The sequence below is a fragment of the Aspergillus undulatus genome (genome assembly GCF_047715775.1).
Source record: "Aspergillus undulatus strain CBS 261.88 unplaced genomic scaffold BDV17scaffold_72, whole genome shotgun sequence".
Lineage (NCBI taxonomy): Eukaryota > Fungi > Ascomycota > Eurotiomycetes > Eurotiales > Aspergillaceae > Aspergillus > Aspergillus undulatus.
Window position 1 is genome coordinate 94,032 of NW_027396676.1, and position 20,896 is coordinate 114,927.

Below are 20,896 nucleotides of genomic sequence, written 5' to 3' on the forward strand. Positions count from 1 at the left end.
CTTGCCAGGACGAGAACAAACGGCAGCTCATAGATAAAATCTTTTGATTTATCTTTGCTTTTGTGCTTGTGGTCCTCAATAATCTTAATTTAGTTGATCTGAATGAACATTTCTTTTTATTTATTCCAGGGTATTGCTACTCATTGTGGGCAGAATTTCGAATACACTGTTACGGCTACCATCTACCATCTACCATCTATTACTGCTGAAGGTTTCTAGGGGTATATTATTATTGATCTGGGTCGAGTCCTTGTACTTACCGGCCTCTTCTCTTATCTTGGTAGATGATAAATCGAGAGAGTGATATCAGGCTGATCTGTGGCTCTTTGGGGGAGGGAAACAACCGGGAGTCAGCCCCTCTGATCTAACGTTGTCCGTAGGTCCTTTGCGAATCCGAATCTGTTTGAGCCCTAGTTACGTCAACGTTGCTAAGTATCGCGACTCGTTTACAAAAGAAGCAATTTGAAAGTGGGATCTAAATTGTAGAAGAATGTGGTATCATGTCTCATTAACATTAGGCTAGTTTGGTGTATCCAGTCATGCGGGTATAAACAGGCAAAAGTAGGAGAAAAAGAAGAATAGAGAATAGAACCTGGAGAAGGTAGATGCCGACATGAAAAATCCATCGGTCAAATCAAAGTCCTTCACCAGGCGGTTGGGTAACAATGGTATAAAGAAATCACGCCACAATATCCCACTCGGCAACATACGCCCACGCCATTCCCACGCGACCAACACCTCGCTGGTACTCCTCAACAGTGACACCCCTTGCATCCTCCTTATCGCCGATCTTGGTGAGGACCGCAAGTTGCACTTTCTGACCGGGCGCGCCTAGCATCCGAGGATCCGGCACATCGACATACCATACGTCTCCGCCTCCGCCTGGACCTCCTCCGCGCCAGTGGATGAAGGGGAGGCGATCATCCTTGCGACCGTCAATCCCATGGATCATGAGCAGGAACAATCCCGGCTTCGCACGGGTGTGTCGTTCAAGCGTCCAATGTTCACAAATGAGATTGAATTGGAAGCGCATGGGGCCCGGCTCACGGATGGAGATCTGCGTGGCGGCAGGCCGGTAGGAGCGCTCGCCGATACTATGTTTCTTGGCGTCACCGAAAGTTCTCGGTTGTGCGGCGCTAAGTGGTGAATCCGGGTTCCCGAGGATGTACTCCTCCCAGGTGATTTCGGGACGGCCGTCATCGCGGTAGAAGTGGGTTCTGTCGCTGGGGAAGTGCCTCAGACCGAACTCGTCGTTCGTGTTTGTGAACATTGCCGGGTTGAAGCTGCGGACGTAGGGCTGGCCGGGACCCTGGATGTGTCCTGCGCCCCAGCAGGCATCGAGCAGTTTCCACTGTCCGTTGTCGATGCGTACTGCGTTCCAAGCGTGGCCGCTGGGGTTGCGTGGTGGGACGGGTACGCCGGGCGCTGGGGCGTTGTATCCAAAACCTTTGCCGTGTCCGCCGACCTTCACGGCCTCTAGACCTGCGTGAGTTGCGAGCGCAGCGAATAGACCCGCGTACCCGTCGCATACGGCGAGTCCAGTCGCAAGGGTGTTGTTAGGGGTAGACGGCTGGACGCATTTACCAAAGAAGGCCACCACATCGTAATCGATGTTGTAATGTAGCCAGGTGAAAATTGCGCGTGCTTTGTCTGTAGCCGAGATGAAGGGCGCTGTGAGCTCCCTGGCCAGCCATGCGAGGTCTTGAGTCGGAAGTGACTGCCTTGGGTAGCGCGCTGCATGTGCGTCAACGGCGGAGAAGTCGCGACATTTCAGACATGATGCTAACACGGGGGCTGCTGCGGCGTTGGCGGCGGGAAGCTTTGGTTTGGTAGCCTGGATCGCGGAGAGATCTGGACGAGAGCCCAACGGCACTGGTGGTGGTGCGTCGTTGGGCTTTGCGGACTCTTGACTAACTCCATTGGCCCGAGTGTCGGAAATTTTTGTGTTGAGTCCTATGAAACCAGCTTTCTGAATCTTGTGCAAAGCATCTCCAGACGGGACAGGAGGCGGAAGCCGTCTCGCCTTTGGCTGTTCGCTTGTTTCCTCATACGCCGGAGGGCTTGGGGACTTGTCGCGCGTGTCTCTGCGCGGGAGCTGTGGCGGCGGGCGCGACTGTGCCCGGGGCTGGGTAACGCTACTCTCCGTTGAGACGGTGGACACACTCTGATTCGAAGACCGACGAGGGGGGAGGCTCGGTCGCGGCGGCGGCAACCGCCCATTGCTCTTCACAGTCGGGAGCTTTGGCCGTGATGGGGATACAGCGGGTGCGGTACTCTGTCGTTTCGGCGGCAACGGGGGAAGCTCTGTGGTACCCCATGCGGGCGCTTTCACCACCGACCCAGGAGTTGTAGCCTTTGAACCTATCGACCTCGCGGTACTCGTAGACGTGGATCGAGATGCATCTGATGCAACGGAGTCGACAGACGGTCTTCGTGGTGGCAGCGACGGGGCATTGAGTTGTTGGCTCGAGCTTTTGCGGGCTGGTAAAGGTGGGGGCCTTTTCGGCTGTTGCCTGGTGCCTGAAACGATCTCGTTCGAGGCAGGTTGAGTTTGTGGGATTGGCGGTGGTGCCGGTCGCTGAACACCAGGGGCAGAAGTATTGTTGCCAGTCGGAGAATAAGGAGGAGGAGGGGTGCTGCTGACCCCGATTGACTGTGCTGACGCTGGACGGAGAGCAAAAGCGGTTGGCTGATTTCCTGTGAGCGGCGATCCCGTCGCCTCAGAACTCGGGCTTTGTCCGGACTGTGCCTGTTTCAGGGCGCGGATGCGGTCCTGGATGGACAAGACTTGGGGTTCTTCGGACATGCTGCCCTGGGCAGGGAGGACTGTAGGATGATCGCAGAGACAAAGTCAGAAGAGCGAGAAGGCAGCGAGCAAGCAGGGCGGCAAAAGTGGTTTGTTGGTGAGGCTCAAGCCGAGATGGGGCGCTTGGCGGGACGAGGCGAAGGGCGAGACGCTGGGCAGTGGCACTATCAGCGGAGGGAAACTGATGTTGAAGCCATTTAAGAGAAAAAGGTAAGAAGAGAGAAAAAAAAAATAAGAGAGCAAGGAGGAAATATAAGGAGGGAATGCTTTGGCCCCAGCTCGAAACGAACGTGTGCCCCTCGCACGGGAGATGGAAATGAGGAGGGAGGAATGGATGCAGGAAAACACAAGGCTGAGTCTCCAGTCTGCTGTGTTGCCTAAAATATGAGGTGTCAATCTGTGGGACTGGTCGCGGCGTGGGGCGATGCTGTAGCTTGTAGGACATGTACACCACGGTGCGTTTCAATCCGTTTTCAAACCGGCACATCAACAGATGGAATCGATTTGGAAAATGGAGCAAGATTTATATAGGCTGCGAAAGATATATGTGGCTACCAATTTGCCATTGCTGATGTGTTGGATACCTCTATATATTTGAGGCTGTGGGGAGATCTTAGGTCAGTCTTGGCGCATGGTAAAGTACGAACCATGCCGCTAAATTCCGACAAATTGAAGTGATGATTTGAGGTGATTGTCGCGGATGCTGTGTGTTACCGTAAGCTGTCAGCATCCTGGAGAGCTTCAGCGGCTACTGCTCAATCAGAGGTGCTCTGGTAAGGTGTAGGAAGCTGTGATCCATCTTCGTTCCGCCCCGTGAATCCGACCAAAGTAGGTCATAGTGACGTTATTCAACTGCGAGTATATATTCGTGAATGAAACCCAGCAAGGATCTGGTAACAGACCATGTCCTTCTAGATACATCTGATAACAGTCAAAATGCCACCCAAACGCAGTACGCGATCTTCCAACAGGGCATCTCAACAACAAGCCCGCCTGTCTTCTCCTGTTAAAGAACCGACTCCCCCGCACGATGACGAGACCGTAGAACAAGACGGCTCCAAAGCTTTAGACACGCCAACCGAAGCAGAACCATTGACACCAGAGGAACTTTCAGTGGCCGAGTCATTACCAGAAACAGATGAGGAAATGCCAGAGGAGACCGAGCATACGGTTGACGAAGCAAAGGCCGCAGGGAAGGGAAACAGCTTTGCTGGCAGATATAACTCACTCAAGTCATATAAAGGGCAGTATTATTCTGGCATGGCGGTCGGTGGCTCGCACACTTGGAATTACGACCAGGGCGTCTGGAAGGAGACGAAGGAGGAACCGGACTTGTGGAGGATTGACTACCGAACGAACAAAAGACGGGCGAGAAACGCGCCGAAGGGGAGTGGGGCGCCCGTTGGGACGGAGTATCACTGGCTTATTGTTGGGCATCAGGTAAGACTCTTGACCAAGCTTTCGGCTCTGTATGAGAGGCGGGGGTATCATTTGCTTGAGAGGCGCGGTCTCACGATGAGTGCAGCATGTCAAGAAGATCGACGCCAACACATATGAGACAACACTCGAGGGATCGAAGTATAAGTTGGCATACAAGTCCGCTTCCTCGAACTCGTGGTCTGTTCCCACTGTCAGGAAACAGCGAGAGCGAGAGGTCGAATTACTCGAAGATGCCAAGGCGCGTGTACAGGGTCTCCCACCTGTTTCCGAGAAGGTGAAGGTGGAGAAGCAGGAGAAGGGGCAGAAGAAGTTGGATGCAATGTTCGGCAGGAATATGGCAGGGACGAAGAGAAAGGCCGGGGAATAAGTGATGGGTATCGTGCGTGGCGACGCAGTCTTTGTATCAAAGGATTAGGTTCTCCCTCTCGGCCGCTTCGACCATCTTCACCAAGGCATCAGCAACCCCATAGGAGAAGGCATAGCCACCACCTCCGAATCCGTATGCTGACAGGATAGTCCGGTTCTCGACTTTTTCTGAGTCCAAGCGGAATCCTCCTTCGCGGGAAGGACGAATACCAACGATATAACTGAGAGACTCCTCGGGAGGGTTTGCGGAGACAACTTCTGGGGCAAGACGATGCGCACGGGCGATTTCATCTCGAGCAATATCCATGTCTACTTCCGCGGACCTGTCGCAGTTAGTACCGGTACAACGTATCTAGACCCAAACTTACAAGTTATCCCGTTGCTTGACTCCTCCCAATATAACGCCCTGGGACAACGGACGCGGGATAATATAGGTGTATTCTTTGCCGTTCCGGAAGTATAGAGTGTGGCTGTTGCTTGTACGGTAAAACACATTCTGTCCACGCTCTGGAAAGCATTTGTCATCGCGAACGTCAGTTAGAGTCTTGCTGCCGAGACCGCTAGCATTGATAAATATCCGTGACTTTGGGAAATGTTCGTATAATTCTTCCAAAGACTCGACTCGCTTCCGCACGAAACGGCCTCCAAGGGATACAATCTTCTCCCGAATGTACGGCATATGTCTTGTCGGATCGGTAACCACGGTTTCATACGCCCATCCGGAATCGTAATTTGGAGGGAACTCGCCGGGATTCAGGTCGCGCCACTGTGACCAGGTTAGACAGAGCGATCGGTTCCGCTAACTGAGGTCTTACCTTTGGAAGTATCGTCTTTCCCCAAGCCGAGGAGTTCTCGCCTGGAGGCTGTTCCAAATATTCTCTAGAGTCAACAACGCAAACCCCGGAACCGGGTTCGTCTTGGGCCATTTTCAATAGATGCCGGTAGGTAACAGCTTGGAGATAGCGCTGATCGGGACTGACCCCGCCGGCTGCATGCCATGCTGCTCCCGCCCAGGCTGAGGCATAGAAGATGTCCTGGTCGCCCGGCAGGTGCTCTGCTACTAGGATAACAGAGAATCCGTCGAGAAGAAGTTGTCTAGCTGTTGCACATCCTATTATTCCCGCCCCGAGGATGATGATGGGAAGCTGCGGGTAGGGAGTTTTGTTGGAAGGAAGGCCGCAATCTCCCATTGTGATTGAGGCCTACAAAATGTCTTATCGGCGGAGTGTTGCTTGTCGTGACTGCTGGCAAGGTACGACGGAGTGTACGGAGTTCGACTTTTTATCGAGGATCGAGAGCGAAAGATATGGGGGTCCCGGTAGAAACGGTAAAAGATGCTCCGGAAACGGAGGACTCAATCGTAAGAGGGGTACCTAGGGGTCTCGCAGATCAATAGAACGGACATTAACCCCCATTTTTCTGTTGTCACATTCCTGATGCAAGATGGCGCCGTGGGGTTTATCAAAGAGGATGGAGACGGTCGGCTGTATCCGCCGGGCCATGTCTTGCCCTCGGAGTTTTCTCATTCGCAGGAATCGCCAAATTTCTGGTCGTATCGGTCCACCCAATGCGAAGGAATCACGAGACTAGTCCAGATCGTGCCTGAAATCACTCAAAACAGCAGGTTGCCAGCGGATCAGGCCGCCAGGGATTGCAATTTCGTCTGCAGGGTCATGCACCCAGGAGTACTGCTGTGGAACACAAATTTTGAAGCTCTTTGAGTGTACAGCAGACTCTGTACGACTGCCATTCTTTGTTGACAAGGATGGTAGTGATGAGAGAGAAGAAGATGCTGGTGAGGGAGAAGGTGGAGAAGTCACGCTCTCAGGCGGCGGCCAATTCTTCTCCGGCAGAGTCTTTTTCTCCGCTACTCCTGAGTCCAACTGTGCCTGAACCTGAGATCCTCCAACACCACCCCGTCTCCGACACCTCTGCCCCTCGTTTGATTTTACCAGACCTTAGCGTTTAGCCGACGGCTCCAGTTGATCTCGGTGATCAATGATCATCCCACTAGGAGCCAGACTCCACCTATCTCGCTCTCGGACGCTGTCGCTCGGCCAGTGCGCCCTCAACCCTTCTTGATCCGCCTTCGCCAACCTCGGGCATCGTCGGCCGGTCTGGTCTCTCATGGGGGATGCCGAAAAGAAACCCTTCCGTAGGGGCTCTATCAAGGTGGGTCATTCGAGCTTTGCGATGGGGAATGGTGCCTCCTCTTCCTTCGAGGGCAGCACTGCAGGATCTTGGCAGCCTTGCTTTAGGTGTTACTGCATTGAGTAATATCTGGTCGGCTTCAAGCCCGCCTCGTATTAGACCGAATTCTAATTTGACGCTCTTTATGCAGGAAGCACCGGTCCACAACTTGGAAGACAATGACGCAGCAAGCTCTGGCGTCCTCGACGACCGCGATGCAGAGAAAATCCTTCCCTACGAGGCGGACGATTCCCCATTCCCAGAGGTACGAGCCGTTGTTCGACCCGTAGACGACGTAGAGCTGCCTATCAACACGGCTCGGATGTGGACCATTGGCATTATTTTCACGATTGTCAGTCTTTCTTAGCCTGCCTGATCAACACATCAAGCACTGACTCGAAACGCTTTAGGTCGGGAGTGGGTTAAATCAGTTCTTCAGTCTGCGACAACCGAGTGTGAAAATCAGCGCGCTGGTCGCTCAGCTGGTAGCATATCCCATCGGTTGTGCATGGGCCCGATGGATGCCATTAGGTTGGCTGAATCCAGGCCGCCGATTCAACATCAAAGAACATGCTTTGATTACAATCATGAGTAATGTCTCGTTTGGGTCGGCTGCCGCCACCCAGGTCATCGAGGCAATGGTCAAATTTTACAAAATGCCATCAGAAGGCGGCTTTCAGGTCCTGCTATGCATCACCACTCAAATGTTTGGATTCGGTGTTGCTGGGATGGTTTCACGCTGGCTCGTGGAACCCGCAACTATGATCTGGCCACAAGTCCTGTCGAATGCGGCCCTTCTTTCTACCTTGCACTCCAAGTCTAATCAAATCGCCGATGGCTGGTCCATCTCGCGACAGAGGTTCTTCGTTCTTGTCTTTGTGGGTGGGGCAGTCTGGTACTTTGTCCCAGGATACCTCTTCACGGCTCTCAGCGTTTTCAGTTTCATCTGTTGGGCGGCTCCAACTAATGTCGTGGTCAATCAGCTCTTTGGTCAGAAGTCTGGCCTCGGCATGTCGCTTTTGACTTTCGACTGGGCTCAAGTTGTTTTTGCAAACGACAGTCCTCTTCTAGTTCCCTTTTGGGCAGGATTGAACGTCATGGGATCGTTCGCATTGTTTTTCTGGATTCTTGTCCCGATCATCTACTACACAAACACATGGTATTCTGCTTACCTCCCGCTCTTTGACCCCAATACTTTCGACAACACCGGCCGCATGTATGATACACACCGTGTGATGAATCCCGACGGTACTGTGAATGTGGAGGCCTACCGAAACTACTCGCCCATGTTTATAGCCGCCGGGTTTGCTGTCACCTACGGCGTGGCGTTCGCCAATCTCACCGGTATCTTTGTCCACACAGCATTATACCACGGGAAAGACCTTATCAAGCAATGGAGCGGTCGGCACAAGAAAGATGTCCATTCACGACTCATGGAATCGTACAAGCCAGTTCCTTGGTGGTGGTTCGGCGCAGTCACACTGTTGATGTTCATCCTGAGCATCATCACCAACGAAGTATGGCACACGCGCCTACCCGCATGGGCTGTTCTCCTCGCTTTTGTCCTCCCAATCATCTATTTCATCCCAGTGGGCATAATCAAAGCCCTAACGAACATCACAAGCAATCAACTCAACCTGATCACCGAGTTCATTGGCGGCTACGCATTCCTCGGCAAACCAGTCGCAAACATGACCTTTAAGTTCTACGGCTACGTTACAGTCGCCCAGGGCCTAGAGTACGTTCCATCCCCTTACCTCAGGAAACTCTATCCCAATTACTAACAGTCGCCTAGATTCGTCGCAGACATGAAACTAGCCCACTACCTCCACATCGCCCCGCGAACCCTCTTCGCCGCCCAAGGCCTCGCAGCCCTCCTCGGCGCAATCGTCCAATGCGGCGTAACAGTCTTCATGATCACCCGCTTCGACGGAATCTGCACGCCCCATGCCGACGGTGGCTTCACCTGCCCGCACGGGCTGGTAACGTACTCGTCCTCCCTAATTTGGGGCGCCCTTGGCCCTGGCCGGAACTTCACACCCGGCCAGATCTACGGGAACCTGCTATGGTTTTTTCTTGCGGGCCCTGCTGTCGTCGTCTTAACGTACCTCGCCGGTCGACGATGGAAAGTAGCGAATCATATCAGTTGGCCCGTGGCATTCGGCGCTATGAGTGGTGTCCCCCCCGCAACGGGAATAAATTTCTCCTCGTGGTGGGTCGTGAATGTGATCTTTAACGGGCTTATTAAACGGAAAAGGCCAGCGTGGTGGAGTAAGTATAACTATGTGCTTAGTGCGGCGCTGGATTCGGGTGTTGCGGTGTCTACGATCGTTATCTTCTTCTGTATTATGTTGCCCGCCGGGCCGTTACGGTGGTGGGGGAATGAGGTTTTTATGCGCACTGCTGATGGGCGCGGGACGCCGTGGAAGGTTGTTCCGCCTGGGGAGAAGTTTGGGCCGGATGTTTGGTGGTAAGGCTTGGGCTGCATTTACCTGGAGTCGACATCACGTCGCATTGCATATAGAACGCATACTAGCGACTAGAGCATATGGCATATAGAATCTAGAATATTTTAAGACGATTCGGTGTTCGAAGCTTTTCAATAAAAGAATCCAACTAAGAAAGTAATCTAACAATCCATATATACGCCTTATGCATCGCAAACAAGAAAAAAAAGGGCCAAAAAGGCCTATAAGGTATAATACGTCGCCATCTCCTCCTGGAACCAATCATACGAGTAAAACAACTGCTCTGCCATCTGGGGATCCAAGACGGGCATATTCCCCGACACATCGACGAGCAGGACATCATCAAGCACAGGTGCAAGGGGTACAGGCGGGGCCATAAGCACTGGATGAGTGGTAGTTTGCGGCGGGATCATGGGTGGCGGCACAGCCTGTTGCTGTTGTTGTTGTTGTTGTTGTTGCTGGTAAGCCAAGTGACTGAAGATCATGGTACTCTGGGACCGGAATGTTTCTGCGAGTCTTTCCACGCCTGCTCGGCGTTTGCCGAATTCTTCGAGGATGACGACGACGGCTTGAATTGCTCGTCGCATTGTGAGTTCGTCTGGTTGCCAGATTGGGCCGTGACCCTCGTTTACGGAATGGAAGTTTCGGTTCAGGCACCATAGGATGGTGATCCCGGCGGAGTAGAGTTGGCTTAGTGTGAGCCAGATCCATTTCAACTTGCCGTGGGAGTAACTATCCCAGTATGAGCGGATCACTGAAATGCTGGCATTGCCGCAGCTGATTATGCTGGTTTGGTCGGGAGTTGGGTTTCGAGGGCTGGGGCGATAGAGGAGTAGGAGGGTTGTTGCGTGCAGATAGTCAAAGTAGCTGGTTGAGTAGAGAAGTGCCGGGGGATAGACGGGGCTGCTAGCGCGCCACTCGTCGAGTTCTTGTCTGAAGTGGCCGAGGTAATGCGAGAGTTCGGTAGGAGATGGAGGTGGTTGGTTAGTGCTGTATACTGTTGCTTTTGTTAGTGAATTGCACAGTCAAGAAGATAAGAACGACGCTTACAGTAGCGGTAGATTCGGGAAAATATTCGACGGAGTCGAACGACCTGTAAAGGAATTGTCATGGTACTAGTGCCTGGCGCCTCGACCCCATCATCGTTCAGTTCTCGCGGGAGTGAAACGGTGATGTCTTCATCGGCAAGACCTAGTGGTCGGGCTAGCGTACTGGCGATAAGCCTGTCGAGGTTGTATAGACTCCAGAAAGCGCGCTTAGCCATTTCGTCGTCGATCAAATTGGTGGGCTGACGTGCTTTGTGTAGGCCTAGGCTGGTTGCAAGTCGAATGGCAGTGCCCAGGACGTGCCATATACTGGGGCCGGTAGTGGCAAACAATGTGTAAAGAGCGAGGCTCAATAGTGCGCGAAGCGCAGTAAGATCTTCATTATGCAGCGCTATCGGTAGGGTCTCATTACTTGCGCGATAAAAGTCCATTGCCCTGGTTTCGGCATCGTGCGCGGACCCAATGAGCAAGGCGATCCCAATGGTTATATGATAGCTGCAGTGTACTTCAGGGGTAGGGACTTCGCCAGCGTAGATTCTCCGGAGATGGTCGAAGAAATCCACTCGACGCAGGAACGGGTACTGGTATCCCATGCTATCAAAGTACTGGCCTGCGACCCGTTCAGCCTCCTCTAATGACGAAAGTCGGATAACGTGTGGCGCGGAAGAAGATATGACGGGTCGGGCAATGGAGGGGCGACGATGCTCGAGCTTGTCGCGAAAGATCTCGCCAACATTGGGAAGCTCGGTCCCCACGGATGGACTAGCCGATGCTGGACTTGCGCTATCGACACCGGTTGTAGATCCTGCCACTGTGGAATTGTCTTGCGGACTGCTCGGGTCGACTTTGATCAGGATTGCCGGCAATTGATGCCACGAGTTCGGGTCTCTCTCCTCATCCAGGGCACTTCCCGTAGGTTTGTCGGCGACAGCGATGCCAGTCTTGCGGCGAACAATCTCTTCCAGCCATTGCACCCGATCCTGCAATTTCTCGAGCTGATCGCGGGGAACGGAGCCGTTGGTGATCTGCGAGCCTTGCGGAGCGATGGTGCAGCGGACACCGGCTCGCGTGCAGGCGGAGCAATTGGGATAGCGGAAATCACATTTCTTCTTTCGTTTTCGACAGAAGTCGCAGGCAGTCGAGACGCGCTTGGGGCGGACTGAAGGATGGTGTGTTTGAGAGGGGGTTGAGGTAGAGGCGGAAGTGGAGGGAGCAGAGGGGGCGGAGGTGGGAGAAGGGAAGTTGGTCGCGGTCGAGATGGGAGTGGCAGGAGGGAGGGGGAGCTGCTGCGGCGGAAGAGGTTCGAGACGGAATCTGCCCAGTTGATGCCGGAAGTCGGGGTCTCGGTTGGTCATCGTGCAGCGCAGGGGACAAGACTCTTGGACCACAGTCGGCGGCTTGAACCGCTGGCCATGCTGGTTAGGGATAAGGAGTTGAAGAGTCGAGGTTGATGGGGAAGATTTCTTTGTGGAGGCGTGAGGCGTAAAATAGGCCGATCAGTGGGCCTCTCTCTGACAACAACTCGCTGACATGAGTGACAATCAGTGACTATCAACCGTCAAGCGACCATTATTATTCTAATCGATACTGCTGTTGCCTGTCATTCTAATCGTGTATACTTCACATCCTTCGCCGCGGACTTGGTGGTCTGTGAGCATGGGCCACAGCGAAATCGGCCACCGGCAGTCCCCTGTCTCGGCCACGACATACTATGTACAACTCTGTACAGTCTGCACAAGAGCTGCTCGAAGCCAATCAATTGCTACGAGCGGCCCAATATGTTTAGACTGCAACTACGGAATTCAATTCCCATAATCAATGCCCCTAATGAGCGGTTCTCACCCACAATCAACCCCACAAATATGGCCTGATCCCCGGGAACCGTACTCCGTACAGCTCAGTGCGATCTATGACGAAAAGACAAAACCAGGAGGATTCACTACCCGTCGAGAAAGGGATAGAGTCTCCAGATGCTACTATAATAGTTTTCCCAGATCACTCTGGTATGGCAAACTCAGCTGCGCAAAATTCTGTGGTCCCATCACGGGGCTTGACATTCCAGTTTCTGCGATGTGAGTGCCATCCACGAATATATATCTTGTCGCTTGGAAACGACATCTAACAAACTGCCTGTTACCAGCCTGCTTCTCCACTGCAAAGTGCTCCTTCAATGATTGATTGCGAGTCCATGCGAACATATATTCAAAATGAAGTTTACGTGCAAACTAATATTGAGGCTTTGAACATAGTAAGGCTTGTGAACTCTATCTCCCTCTGTCCGCGGCGCAGTGGTAACTATAGCTAACCCCTAGCTCTATCTAGAACAAGTCCTTTATTCCAATCGGCGCGCGGCAGAATGGTTTCGCTGGCAGGATTACTATGCCTTGCTTAATCAGAACGGCAATAATGACATCGATGGCTGACGAGTTGGCGATTGACCGGGCCAATTGCCAAGTAGCATTAGGCCTGGCATTCTGAGGCAATGCTGAGACTCGATCTGCACAGAAATGGCCAACTCAGCCATGTGCCCTAGAGTCTGCTGGAGTCTGTTGGTCTTTCGGAGTCAGTCCGAGTCATGAGGGCACCAATCAGCGCCCGCGAACCGGTGCTGAATCAGCACTCCGGGGGATTGCGGGGGAACTGCCCTTTCCAGTCTGCCACACGATAATGGTTGTCTTCTGTTCTCCCTCCCTTCTTTCTGTCCTCGTTCTTCCATATATTTTCAGACTCGCATCTGCCGCTCGCACTGCAGCCTGGCTTATCGATGGAAATCTCCAGTCCGCCGATGTAGACTGCCATACTCGTTTTCTCTCTCTACCGCTCGACGACCAGCTCCCTGCCTGCTATGCGAATCGGTAGGGGATGTGAGCGTTGTCGTCTTCGCCATATCAAGTGCACCATCGCTGAAGGAGCCTCGTCCTGCAATGAATGCTCTCGGTTATCGCGGGCCTGTCGCCTCGACCCGCCATTTCGTTTCAAAACTGTCCGCCATGTATACCAGAAGAGCCAGGGTACGGCATCTAAGTTCGAGTTGGCTTGGGATGACCGGCAGCCCTGGGTGAAGGTCCCACAGTCCTGTATGTGTTTACTGCGGTCTTCAACACGTTTCCTGGATGAGTACTGATAATATATTTTCCCAGTGATGTTCATTGAAGAATCCGCTGAGGATCCCGACTCAGATCTCACGCCCGACGTTTTGGCGGAACACCCGCCCGCTTCCCAAGCGGCTGCAGCGGCACCACCACCATTCGTCCCAAGCACACCCAGTCCGCGTGAAGATGCTATCAAAGCAGGTAATCACGGACATCTAATCGCACAATTGGCTGGCTCAAGCTCAGACGATCGGCGAACGATATCTTCTATCAGCATATCCCCCAAACCAGCGAGCGGCCCGTCTCCTTTGCCCTCTGTCAGCACATGGGCGGACTTTTCACCATCCTTCAGCTCCCTCAGCCCCCAGTCCAGCTCTGCTTCGTCAATGACGACACGTGAAGCCTCGCTTCTTCGCTCGTTCATCCAGGATCTTTCTCCCAGGGTACGTTCTGCGCACCCGTCTATCAGGCTTGTAATACTAAATTGATAGTTTGATGTCTGCGATTCGCATTCCCATTTCTCGACGGAGGTCCCTCGGAGAGCACTCATGGTTCCCATGGTCCTGAAAGCAGTACTGGCCTTGTCCGCGAGACATTCTGCGATTATGTCTGGCTCGAATGACTGGGAGGCGTCGGAGTACCATAGTCAGTGCGCCGACTTACTGATTCGTGCGCTTTCGAAAGCCGAGGATTCATATGACGATAATCTATTGATAACCGTCGTGATCCTACGCATGTACGAAGAACTGGAGCGGGCTACAGATGAAAAGTGTCACTGGCTAGGTTCCACTCGTCTCCTAAACACAATGTCAAAAGCGGCATCGTCCGGAGGGCTGGCCGAAGCCGTTAGCTGGCAATTCCTGCGGCAGGCCATTTACGCCTGCCTTGTTGAATACCAGCCGATGCACTTGGATCTGGAGAACTATGAACATTCATCCGTCTTTCGACGCAGGGATGATACAGCCTATGCTAACAGGATTATATACCTGTGTGCGAAAATCATTCAGCTCCGCTCAGCGCCAACATACAGCTTCGATGAACATGATTGGCAGTATTTGTCGGATTGTGTTGAGCAATGGTATCGAAACAAGCCCATCAGCTGGCAGCCTTTGAAATACCAGGAGGCCAATGCTGCAGAGGATAAACCTTTTCCGGAGATCTGGCTAGTGTCGCCGCCTGCAGGTATGATTATGCAGATCTTCGACTCGACTAATACTAACCGTGTAGTCGTCGGCCTACAATACTACCATACGTCTCGGATTCTCCTGGCAACATCCAACGGGCATCAGGGAATTGTCAGCGACTACGAACGAGCTAGATTGAGACGCATAGAGGAGGTGTGTCTGCCCGCTTTCCTGAATAATTTCTGCTGATTCTAGAAGCAAACCATCTCTTACCACCTCATCAACGTGATTGGCTTGCCCAGGTCCAACGAAACGGTCACCAACGCCTACTTCATGGGCTGTCATCTATTACATAGATGTATGTATTCTTTTATTCGGCTCAAAGCCCCATGTTAACTCCGTCTAGATGGGTTCTGCCTGCGGCATCCGGTCGAGCACCGGGGATCATTTGAATTTCTCGACTTCGTGGATAAGAAGATAGGATGGCCAACTGCCTGGATTGTTCGCCAGTTAGAGACTGAGTGGAACGAACTTCATACCCTGGATACCTGGAGCCCACGTTATTAACATCCTATCTCCGTCCTATCCCCGCATTCGCCACTAGAATCATAGTTATATACCCCTTGTGTCATGATTGTCATGCCGTTACGCCAGCGCTGCAACTATATAGACTCCAAAACATGATGATGAAACAACTTGCGCAACATCCAAACGTCAGATCAACTGGTTCCCGGGTGCTTTCCCCGTTATCCCCGAAATGAGCGTGAAGCAGTATCAGCGCGTGACTCTTGTGGCCTGACACGTTCTGGGACCAAGCCGTTTCCAGAGCGCTCCTGCCATAGGAGGCACGAGGCTTATTCCAACATACAACCCACTCTTCACGCGAGTACTCTCCTTCCGCCCAACACCTGGCGACCCCAGGCCTCATCCCCGCAATCGTATATTCTTGTATGCCCTGTATACTCTACCCAAGGAACCCAGTATTATGCAGCCAGTATGAGCTTCGGGTACGGCGCAGGAGACTTCCTATCTGTCGTTCTATTCGCAAACGAGATCCGCAGGCGATTTGCTTACGCACCTACCCAGTTCAAAGGTACAACGGAAAGGTACATAGATCTCCTTATACTTCGTTGAATACTCCGATGACCTCATTGATTGACCATCACTAGCCTCAAGTCCCTCTCGAACGTCCTGCGTGATATTGAGGACATCGACCACGAGGATGTTCTCAGCAAGGCTCAGAAACACCAACTTGGAGACATATCTCGCTCTTGCTACGCAGTCCTGCATGACCTTCACACTGTTCTTTCGAAGTTTGCAGACCTGAGTCGAGACCGGCTTGACCCGAAGACTACGCGTAACTTGGGCTCCTTCTCGAGACACGTGTGGCAGCGATTGAGGTGGGACCCAAAGGACATACAGAACTTTGAACAACGGATTCGGAGCCAGGTGGCTATTTTTAGTCTATTCATTGGAAAGCTCAATCTGTACTGCTGCATTTCGATTCTTGATTCTGATGACCCCGTATGTGCTAACGCGAGACAAGCCAGGTCAATCTTGCCGTGTGCGAGACGACGGCTCGTTCGAGGGATGAAATCGCCGCGATCAAGCATTACCAAACGGACGAAGAGTACGATAAGATACTTGACTGGCTTTGTCTGGTTAACTACGCTGCGCAGCAGAACGATTTTTTAAATCAACAGCAGGAAGGGAGCGGGCAGTGGCTGCTTGGGGCAGGGCTGTTTCGGGACTGGACAGAGAAGGATAAAGAGACATTATTCTGCCCCGGAATACCAGGTGCTGGGAAGACCATCATGGTTTCCATGATTATCCACTACCTCGAGCAAGAGTTTGTTCATGTCGGCAACATCGGTATCGCCTATCTCTACTGCAGTTTCCGACGCCGACCCACGCAAACGTTCCAAGATCTACTTGCTAGCTTGGTACGACAGCTCGTCCAGCGGGACTCGACAATCCCAGACTGTGTGAGAGAAACTTACTCACGATCGCGAAACAAGAAAATCCCACCGACAGTTAGCCAGCTCTTACAGTTCTTGCAGGTCATCGCATCCCAACTCTCCCGGGTGTTTATCGTGGTTGACGCTCTTGATGAGTGCGAAGGCACTGCTCGCGAGTCTCTGCTTGGCACAATCCGCTCTCTCCAAGCTGAGAACAACGTCAATCTCCTTGCGACATCGAGGTATATCCCAGACACAATTGCCGCTTTTGAGAGCTGCCCAACCCTTGAGATCCGCGCAACTATGGAGGACGTGTGGCGGTACTTGCGCAGCCAACTCTCGAGGCTCCCGTCATTTGTCTCTCGTAACAAGGAACTCCAATGCGAAATTATAGCCGAAGTTTCCAAGGCCGTCGGCGGAATGTGAGTGCAACTTCCGTATCAAGTATCGTTTCAGCACTGACGAAAATGGTCAGGTTTTTGCTCGCCAAGCTACATCTAGACTCGCTCGTCGGCAAGAGATCACAGAAAGCCGTCCAGACAGCACTGAAAAGCTTACCCAGCGGATCCAATCCATACGACTCGGCTTACCAAACCGCGATGGAACGTATCGAAGGACAGGTCCCTGATCAACGAGAGATGGCCAAGCAAGTGCTGTCTTGGATCACCTGCGCCGGACCATTGACTACGCTGGAGCTGCAGCATGCCCTAGCTGTGGAGATTGGGCAGCCTTGCCTCGACAAAGCAAACATCTCGGACGTTGAAGACATTGTCTCGGTATGTGCCGGGTTGGTCATTGTTGATGAGCAAAGCAACATAATCCGGTTGGTGCATTACACGGCCCAGGAGTATTTCGAGCGGACTTGGACCAAGTGGTTCCCCGACGCGCAGGAGAACATTGCAGCTACCTGCATCACATACCTCTCGTTTAATATCTTCGAAGAGAACTACAATGAGATTAGCGACCGACGGCCCGATAATCTGCGAGTCGATCTCGATGAGTATCCTCTCTATCGCTACGCCGCTCAAAATTGGGCTCGACATGGACAGATTAGAAGTCTGAACCAAGGACTCATACGGAATTTTCTTGACAATAGCATTAAAGTTTCGTGCTCAGCTCAAATGCTCCTGGAGGACAAGGCCTGGCCCATCCCGCAGCGACTTGAAGGAATACACCTTGCGGCCTACCTTGGGCTCTCAGATGCCGTGCACATCTTGGTCCAGTGGAGGAATCGCGTGGATAACCTGGATTCCACTGGCCGCACTGCCCTATCATGGGCTGCGGGCGAAGGACACTTAGATCTCGTCCAGCGTTTACTGGCCTACACGGCTGCACCAGACGTGACGGATATTCATGGACAAACACCAATGTCCTGGGCAGCAAAAGCTGGACATTGCACCATTATCGAGGAACTTCTGGGTGCCGGCGCAGATACAGAATCTAGGGATCAAAATGGACAGACACCGCTGTCTCTAGCGGCTCGGTTCGGCCATCGAGCTGTGGTTGAGTGTCTTCTTACCGCGGGTGCAGATGTCGGCTCGAAAGATAAACGCTTACAGACGGCATTGTCTTGGGCAGTTGATGGAGACCACGCAGACATTGTGAAGCTACTACTTGAAAAAGGAGCAGAGCCTGTCCAGGAAAACAACCCAACAAGCCCGCAGTGCGCCACACTGCTGCAAGACCATGATGCAATTGATGAACGTCCTTTGGACGGCTGTGCAAAGACAAACCCTACCTTGCCAGGCGGAGACCAAACAGGAAACATTTACGAAACCAGCTCTTCCTCCGAGGATGGATACCTCACGGTCCGCAGACCTTCAGACAACATGATCGCATTGGAGGATGATTGGCCAGAAGACACAGGACCAGGAGAACGACAGCTGAACAATGGCTAGGTAGCAGTATTCCGTACATATTCATATCAAGGTGGCAGGCTTGACGGGGGGTCGGAGAATTTTGATGCCTGGATTTAGCGGAGTTTTGCTAAGTTGTATGCTGTCAGGGTCCGGATATAAATAGCGTGAATCGGGAAAGCACGACTCAGATCGCACTTGGTCAACCTCGTGGGTGCAGACCCTGTGGCTGCCAGTGGTTTCTTGCTCTTCGATGCGGTGGGTCAGTGAGGCAGTGCCTGTCCTTGGCAGGTTGGCGTCCTGGAACTTTGAAGTTATTCAGTCCCACCTTCTTACCTCACGTTGTTCCCACTATTTATAATGACACTACAATTCGAGTCCTTACGGGGCATTTGCAATATCCTCAATGGTTGAATCCCTCACACCGTCAAGATAAGACTTTTTACACTGCGAGACAGACCCCGCTGAGCAAGTTCGACGGATCAATTTGTGGTCTAAACGCAGCCAAGGAACACTAAGCCCTTAGTCCCGTCCAGCTTCATCAAAGGAATTAAAGAACCGGGCCCCCTCGGACATCGATCTCCAACCTCAATCACGTTGTTTTTGTCTGTATAATCGCACTCAACCTTCCTCATGACGTGCCACTACCAATATAATTAAGACCTCTCAATGAAGCGCCTTCTTTACCTCGCCCTCGGGCTATCGGCCACTCGGCCCACCGCCGCTCAATCCTGTATGTTTATGCTGGTCGGCAATTGCCCAGCCCTACTCCAATGAGACCAGACCCCAACCGGAAACAGAAACTAACCCCCTCACCAGGCACTGGCGTAACAATAACCTCCCAAGCAGACGCCGACTCCGCCTTCAACGACTGCAACGACATCAGCGGAAGCGTAACAATCTCACCCGATGCGCAGGGCACACTCAACCTGGACGGGCTGGAAAGCGTCAGCGAGAACCTAGTCATCGAAGACACGGGCCTCGTCGGGATCACTATCCCCGATATTGAGATTGTCGGCGGTTCAGTCAGCGTTACGGGGAACGAGCAGTTGAATCGGCTGGGGCTGGAAAGTGTTGCGGGGATTAATGGGGATCTCACGGTGCAGGGGAATGATGCGCTTGTTGATTTGAGAATGAATGATTTGGAGAGTGTTAGGGGGGGGATTCATCTTGATGGGGGGTTTAATACGTATGTCTAACGTCCCTTGCTTTTCTTATTGTTGTTCGGTGGTTAGCCAGGGCAGTAATTAACGGACTACAGTCTCTCCTTTGAAAACCTCGAGCGCGTCCAAGGCGACTCCGACATCGTGGCAACAGGCTCGGCAGGGTGCTCTGGCCTCGACGCCCTGAACACCGGGGGCTCAAGCTCAGACGAAGACAACGGAAGTGGCTCGGTCTTCCAGGGCTCGTATACCTGCGCCACGACGAGCGCGTCGCCGTCACCGACTACAACCTCAACCTCAGATCCAACCAGTACATCCTCCCCCACAACTTCACCAACAGGAACTGACGCCCCAGACGATGGATCAGACTCGGGACTCAGCGGTGGCGCAATAGCGGGAGTCGTTGTTGGCATCGTCGTCGGCGTCGTGATCATCCTCATCCTAATCTGGCTTTTCCTTCGCGAGCGCCGGAAAAGTCGCAATAATGCCGCGGCAGCTCTCGGCACGGGAGCTGCAACGGGTGGCGGGGCAGCGCTCGCAGCGGCCGCAATGGGGAACCGCAGAGATGAAGAGAAAGAACCGAGTGAAGCAACGAGTCCGAGGTCGACTGCACCTGCACCGGGTGTAGCAGCAGGAGGAGGGATCCCACGCCGCCCAGTTTCAACAGCAACCGGGACAACGGCACTAACGCCGTCCTCGCCGACTTCCACTGATCCTTATTCCAACTCTACACTCCCCTCATCACTAACAGCCGGCTCGACGAATGCCTCCTCAATGCCTGTCCCCACGGCCCTCATCCCTGGAACCAATAACCGTAATACCGACGGTATCCAGAACGACGCGCTCTTCTTCGGCGGTGCAACGCCAATGGGCGCTCGACCCCCGCGTCATCGTCGACCCTCTGAGTCTGATGTCCCCATGCTCGATAGCGGAAATGTCCATGAGGTCAGCGGTGTATCGAGGGTAAAGGATCAACGCACGGGCGAGAGGGTGGTGTCGCAAGGTGAGGTATTTGAGCTTGATGGGGGGTTCGAGGGGGCGAGGCATCAGAGAGCCATTCATCGCGAAGGAGGAGGGGGTGGTGATGATGTTGGGGATGCGAATGGTGGCGAAGATAGGGATGGAGATGGAGTTGTGATTGATCGGGAGGTTGAACCTGAACCTGGACCACTTGAGACGGGGATTGTGACGAGGAACACGACTGTTTCTCGCATGGGGGAGTGAAGAGGCGGGGGGCCTTGAGGGTGGACGGATATAGGGCTGAACTGGGGCTCGATTGATTGATGATTTGATTTTGATCTGATTGTACATGATACCACGATAGGACGAACGATATATGAGTATGAAGAGCAATCGTACGTACATGTGTACGTACTTACCCATCCAC

The 20,896-nt window shown here is 53.0% G+C and overlaps 7 protein-coding genes across 7 annotated transcripts; 4 read left to right on the plus strand and 3 right to left on the minus strand.

Moving 5' to 3' along the window:
- Nucleotides 1–480: 480 nt before the first annotated feature.
- On the minus strand, nucleotides 481–3,274 carry BDV17DRAFT_221214 (uncharacterized protein). The gene has a single exon (XM_073755599.1). It carries the CDS (start codon nucleotides 2,804–2,806, stop codon nucleotides 680–682), a length of 2,127 nt encoding a protein of 708 aa, XP_073611057.1. The 5' UTR covers nucleotides 2,807–3,274; the 3' UTR covers nucleotides 481–679.
- BDV17DRAFT_221224 (uncharacterized protein) lies at nucleotides 3,275–4,631 on the plus strand. The gene is made up of 2 exons (XM_073755601.1): nucleotides 3,275–4,246; nucleotides 4,332–4,631. The coding sequence occupies exons 1-2, from the start codon at nucleotides 3,743–3,745 to the stop codon at nucleotides 4,611–4,613; spliced, it is 786 nt and encodes a 261-aa protein (XP_073611058.1). The 5' UTR covers nucleotides 3,275–3,742; the 3' UTR covers nucleotides 4,614–4,631.
- Nucleotides 4,507–5,925, minus strand: BDV17DRAFT_221233 (FAD-dependent oxidoreductase). The gene is made up of 3 exons (XM_073755602.1): nucleotides 5,428–5,925; nucleotides 4,981–5,378; nucleotides 4,507–4,935 (listed from the first exon to the last, which is right to left on the minus strand). Exons 1-3 carry the CDS (start codon nucleotides 5,800–5,802, stop codon nucleotides 4,650–4,652), a joined length of 1,059 nt encoding a protein of 352 aa, XP_073611059.1. The 5' UTR covers nucleotides 5,803–5,925; the 3' UTR covers nucleotides 4,507–4,649.
- Nucleotides 5,926–6,536: 611 nt separating this feature from the next.
- On the plus strand, nucleotides 6,537–9,352 carry optF (small oligopeptide transporter, OPT family). The gene is made up of 4 exons (XM_073755600.1): nucleotides 6,537–6,784; nucleotides 6,954–7,154; nucleotides 7,213–8,540; nucleotides 8,598–9,352. The coding sequence occupies exons 1-4, from the start codon at nucleotides 6,740–6,742 to the stop codon at nucleotides 9,274–9,276; spliced, it is 2,253 nt and encodes a 750-aa protein (XP_073611060.1). The 5' UTR covers nucleotides 6,537–6,739; the 3' UTR covers nucleotides 9,277–9,352.
- A 31-nt stretch (nucleotides 9,353–9,383) lies between these two features.
- Nucleotides 9,384–11,797, minus strand: BDV17DRAFT_275282 (putative C6 transcription factor). Its single transcript, XM_073759192.1, has 2 exons — nucleotides 10,321–11,797; nucleotides 9,384–10,267 (listed from the first exon to the last, which is right to left on the minus strand). The coding sequence occupies exons 1-2, from the start codon at nucleotides 11,669–11,671 to the stop codon at nucleotides 9,492–9,494; spliced, it is 2,127 nt and encodes a 708-aa protein (XP_073611061.1). The 5' UTR covers nucleotides 11,672–11,797; the 3' UTR covers nucleotides 9,384–9,491.
- A 1,181-nt stretch (nucleotides 11,798–12,978) lies between these two features.
- On the plus strand, nucleotides 12,979–15,314 carry BDV17DRAFT_221255 (uncharacterized protein). Its single transcript, XM_073755603.1, has 6 exons — nucleotides 12,979–13,393; nucleotides 13,457–13,851; nucleotides 13,900–14,590; nucleotides 14,636–14,745; nucleotides 14,791–14,890; nucleotides 14,939–15,314. The coding sequence occupies exons 1-6, from the start codon at nucleotides 13,162–13,164 to the stop codon at nucleotides 15,097–15,099; spliced, it is 1,689 nt and encodes a 562-aa protein (XP_073611062.1). The 5' UTR covers nucleotides 12,979–13,161; the 3' UTR covers nucleotides 15,100–15,314.
- A 3,388-nt stretch (nucleotides 15,315–18,702) lies between these two features.
- BDV17DRAFT_221257 (putative GPI-anchored cell wall protein Pst1) lies at nucleotides 18,703–20,892 on the plus strand. The gene is made up of 3 exons (XM_073755604.1): nucleotides 18,703–19,079; nucleotides 19,166–19,535; nucleotides 19,608–20,892. Exons 1-3 carry the CDS (start codon nucleotides 19,016–19,018, stop codon nucleotides 20,731–20,733), a joined length of 1,560 nt encoding a protein of 519 aa, XP_073611063.1. The 5' UTR covers nucleotides 18,703–19,015; the 3' UTR covers nucleotides 20,734–20,892.
- Nucleotides 20,893–20,896: the final 4 nt, after the last annotated feature.